This window comes from Sciurus carolinensis, chromosome 16, assembly GCF_902686445.1.
Source record: "Sciurus carolinensis chromosome 16, mSciCar1.2, whole genome shotgun sequence".
Taxonomy (NCBI): Eukaryota; Metazoa; Chordata; class Mammalia; order Rodentia; family Sciuridae; genus Sciurus; species Sciurus carolinensis.
In genome coordinates, this window is record NC_062228.1 from 20,894,907 (window position 1) to 20,899,934 (window position 5,028).

The following is a 5,028-nucleotide window of genomic DNA, read 5'->3' on the forward strand; positions in this document are numbered from 1 at the left end:
ATCCAATGTTTGGAGCAATATTGGGTGAAAGTGTGTAGGTCATTTCCACCTTGGCTCCATTCTCGGATGTTCAGAAGTAGTCAAAGAGGAGGAAACCTTGGCCCACCCAATCATTGCAACTTCTTGAGGATCCTATGGAGAATGGAAAACAATGTAATCTGAAAACATTGGGTCCTTCTTGGATGGTCATTTATTTTTAAAAACATTTATGGGGCCCAGTGGCACCGGCGGCAGCACTTCCAGGGCGCAGCGTTCGGGCTTCCCGGCTGCGCGCACGGCGGGCCGGCCGCGCGGCATGGCGGCGCCCTCGCGCAAGGAGCAGCAGGCCTGCTGGGGCGCGCGCGACGAGTACTGGCGGTGCCTGGACGCCCACGCCGAGGACGCGGCCCTCTGCCTGCGCCTCCGCAACTCCTTCGAGGCCAGCTGCCCCCAGCAATGGATAAAATATTTTGATAAAAGAAGAGACTACTTAAAATTCAAGGAAAATTTTGAAGCAGGACAGTTCCAGCTGTCTGAATCAACTACAAATTCCTAGGCACTTCCTGAACTTTTCACAAAGGATGAAAAAGTATTCTTTCTGGACATTTAAAAATGCTCTGTTGGTTCTGTGACAGTAGTTTGACATGGCATATATCAGTACTTGTTCCCTGTGTACAGTACTTCATAATGAAATTGGACAAGTAACAGATCCATGTTTCAACTATGAAGACTTGAAGTATGGTGGTTTCAATATGCCTAGTTCTAATTCAGTAAGAAATCTATTTTAAGAAACAATTAAAACCAATTATAAAAAAAAAAAAAACATTTATTTTCTCCAATGAAATAACCCAGATGTTAATGAGTAATATGAAATCTGGAAATGAATGAGTCCCCATCTATGATCAAAACCACAGAATAACACCAGTCAGGTGATCTTCATAGATAGATAGGAAGATGATAGATAGATAGATAGATAGATAGATAGATAGATAGATGTAAAAGTGAATGCAGTTCCAGTAGTAAATTTCAAGATGTCATTTTTCATTATTCAATCATTACTATGTCATATCTATCCATCTAGCTTGTCTTTTCAAAAGATAAATAAAATGGGCTTTCAGCTCTCAAATGATATGAGAAAGACAGCAAGTAATCAGATGCAATAGGGTATGAAAATTTGGGTGATGAAGCAGAAAGCAAGGTGAATTAGAAGCTCAGATACAGAAAAAGATCACCACATACATGTGTGCCTCTCTACCCCCCCCACACACAATTGCTGGTGGACTACATGGAGTTTATATACTAGTGAGAAAGAACAATGATCAACAAAATACTCATAGTAACTTCAAGTGCTTTAAAAATGATACCAGAAAAACTAGAGTTCATTAAATCTTACTAATCCTAAAAGAACAGCACTATGCAAAGGGAAGATAATGTCTTGATGGCTGGGATGATGTGTTTTAGAAAATGAATGATATATTTTGGAATTTCAAGGAGTTTGATGTATCAGAAATGAAGGGCCTAGAGGAAAATAAGAATTAAATATTAAATATAAAATTAAATATAAAAGGTCTTACATGATAGTCTTTAAGGTTAGTGTTCATACTGTGGGTAAAAGAAATCATTGAGTGATTTCATGCAGCAAAGTGCCATACAATGTATTGTTCAATAAGATCACTTTTGCCAACCATGTAGAGAATAATATGGGGTAGTTAAGATGACAGGTATGAGACTATTGGGTACCTAATTTGACTATGAATAAGAAATGATGTTTGTAAAACCAATTTCATGCAGTGAGAGAAAGAGTAGAATATATCTATGAAGCAGAATGATATGGAGAGTGTCAACCATTGGATATAGGATAGGAAAGATGTTGATTACTAAAAATAACACCTGTACTCTGCCACCAAGAGATATTAATGGAAAATTCCATGTGATTCTGGGTACATATAGTCATATCCCAACCTAAAATTTTAGCTAAACAAACACATTCTCTGAATTACCCACAAATTCCACAAAGCCTTGTGTCAAACCACAATCTTACATTGGCTCAGGAAGGTGATTTCTCATCCTAAAATTAAAAAATTCAAGACCTCTTTCATGGAAATTACTGACCTGACCTTTGCTCCCAAACATTTTAGGAAGTAGTCCGTACTCTAAATAGACAGAGTTATTTCTTTGTATGCTCTTGCTCTGTTTTTAAAGTAGCATCTTCTAAGCACCAGCACAAAAATTATATGTCCTACATAATGTGGTGTTCTGATAGTGCAGTCAGGTTAGATTAATTGTAATAAACAAAAATTGTCACTAAAGTTCTCAGCTTATGCCTCTAATATTGTGTGAATACATTTTATTTCCTAACATTATGAAACTGCCAAGAGTATAATAAATTACTTACCTAAGCCCTTTGAGGATTTTAGCATAATTTACCAAAACAAATTGATTTTAGCGGAAAAGCTGCTAATTTACATGGGTAGGAAGTGTTTTCCTTGGTGTGATGAATTTAATTTCAATTTCCCTGTTTGCAAGAATTCACTCCAGTAATTCATCACTGTTAGATTAAACTACAACTACGTTTTACTTGAGTAAGTGCCTAACATTCAATATATGTGAATGAAAATAAATTGCCCTCTTGGTATGGCTATATATTATACTATAATGCATGATTGTTAAGTTATCACTAATAGAATTAATATTTTTTAAAATAGAAAAAAAGGAAGAAAAAAAATTCAAATATGAGTACTGTAGTTTTCTACCCTTTATCCAATTATTTTCAGAATTTTTTTATCTTTTTTAAAAGAAAGAGAAACATTTATTGAATGTGGAATATATGCCAGATTATGATGTTCTAGATATTTTACATAGGTCATGTGATTTTACATTTTGATATGTTTACTTATATGTATCGCTAAATAAATAAGTAAAAAATAAATGCTAGGACCTTAAAGTAATCAATATTTATCTCATGCAGCTTTGGAGGTTCAGAATCTAGAGTGTTCTGCTTGAGTGGTTTGATATAGGGTCTTTCACAAGGTCACAGTGAAGCCACTGGATGGAGTTGCAGTGAGCTGGGGGTTTGACTGGAGCTGGAGAATTAACTGCCAAGCTCACTCGTGTGGTTTTGGCAAATCTCAGTTCCTCTCTGGCTTTTGGCCATAGACCTCTGTTTGTTGCCATGTAAGCCTCTCCATAGACATCCTAAGACATGACAATTTGCTTTACCCGGAGTGAATGATCTGAGACAGAGAAAGGGGAGAGGGAGCGGGAGACGAAGGAGGAGAGGGTTGCAAAAGAATATCCAAGGCAGAAACTTTAATCTTTCATAAGCTAATCTCAGAAGTGTCAGTCTCTCACTTCTGTATGTGGTATAGTTCACACAGCCCAGCATATGTACAAGGTGGGAGGAAATTTAAAAAAGGTGTGAATCTGAGATGCAGACATCGTTTGGAAGAGCTGACTGCCACAGGTACCCCGATATGCACTTCTGCAGCAAAACTAAAATACAGATATTATTTTCAAAGTTTATAGGAAGAAACTTTGTCTCTGAAACTGCCAAGGTCTTTTTTGATTTAGAAATAAAGTTGCTTTCTCTCCATGTCAGATCTGGACAGTTAATGTCATAGCAATTATGTGTGATAATTCATAATGCAAACTGGGACAAAGTCCTTTGACCCCAAAAGATTAAGGTTTTCCAGAGGCTATATTTTAAACTCTTCATCAAGTTGGTCCATCTCTTGATCAATTTGATAAGCAGAGCACATTTCATCGTTTTTTATTTGTTCTTTTTAAAATATGCAGAGCACATTTTATAAAGTTTTGATGGTAATAAGACTTAGCTGTCAGGCAGCTTTACCAGCACATCAGCAAAGATTGCTTGATTACAATGTTTCCAACACAGTCAGAGAGGGACATGCCATTGGCTTGAGTTCAGCTGCAACCTGAAGTCAAATTCTGCTTATCTCTAATTCTCTTGAACTTTACCCCAGAGTTTGCATTTTTTTAAAATGTACATACAGATATTCGAGAGGAGGTAGAAATATGTTATAGGTGAATTATATGGTATCAGGATGTTCGAGTGTGGGCAGAGGAAGATAGACCCTACACTTGTGACATGTATCTGCCTGTGATGACCTCAATACAGTAATCTTAGAAGGTTAACAAGGTCTTTGCAGTCCTCATTCTTTCAGCATCTCTTATGTCTACTTGTTCTTAATATCTACAAAGACAAGATACATTCACTCTCGCTACTTTATGTATATATCACTCCTGGTCTGCCACTCAAAGGAAGTGATAGAATAGTTTCACCTTCCATAGAACATGACTTCCTATCTGTCATGTTATTTTGCTCCAAGAAGAACACTGAATGCTGATATTTTGAATACTACAACCTTGTTGGTATTTTTTGATATAGATACCTGACCAAAAAAAAAGGTGGGAATAACATTTTATGTAAAAATAACTGCCTATGATAATTTAATCTGCACAAGACTTCTGCATGGATATATAATGAGATGGGTTCTTGAAAAATGTTCTGTTTGTTTATCTTTGGCCTTATAAAGAAACAATCATTTGCATATTTCAATCAATTAAGTATTATACTGACATAATTAAAACTATAAAGGGCACTGGCAACATTTCATTCTCTTAATGAAAGAGGAGACATATTATGCAGTTCAGAATGTCTCTCTATTTAATTTTTCTGACTTTTTTACTGCTCAAACTGTGCTCCTTCCATGAATGTTGTCAATTAAGATGAAAAGAAGGAAAATTAAAGTTGCTCTTGAAAATGCTCTTGTGTTTGCTTGTGGAATCTGTGTACATTCAGAAAGTTGTGATTTGCATTTTTCATATTTAATTAAATCCAGGAAAAGTGAACATGAGAGAAACTGGGGCAGTTTCACCCTGTTGTCAGTGTTATGTTTTGACATTTTTGGGGATTTGTGTCTAAAAACATGGTCTGTTCTTAAAAAATATATTTATTTTCTTTTCTCAGAAAAATACAATGAAGATTCTTTCAAACTTCCACTATGTAAATTTAAGTATATTTATGGG

General features: G+C 36.0%; 1 protein-coding gene across 1 annotated transcript; it reads left to right on the top strand.

Annotated features, from left to right (window-relative positions):
* Positions 1-242: 242 nt before the first annotated feature.
* Positions 243-786, top strand: LOC124967475 (cytochrome c oxidase assembly factor 6 homolog). Its single transcript, XM_047529796.1, has one exon. It carries the CDS (start codon positions 296-298, stop codon positions 533-535), a length of 240 nt encoding a protein of 79 aa, XP_047385752.1. The 5' UTR covers positions 243-295; the 3' UTR covers positions 536-786.
* The last annotated feature ends 4,242 nt before the right edge of the window (positions 787-5,028 follow it).

Coding starts and splice junctions, on each gene's coding strand:
- LOC124967475 (XM_047529796.1), top strand. CDS start 296: ATGGCGGCGCCCTCGCGCAAGGAGCAGCAGGCCTGCTGGGGCGCGCGC.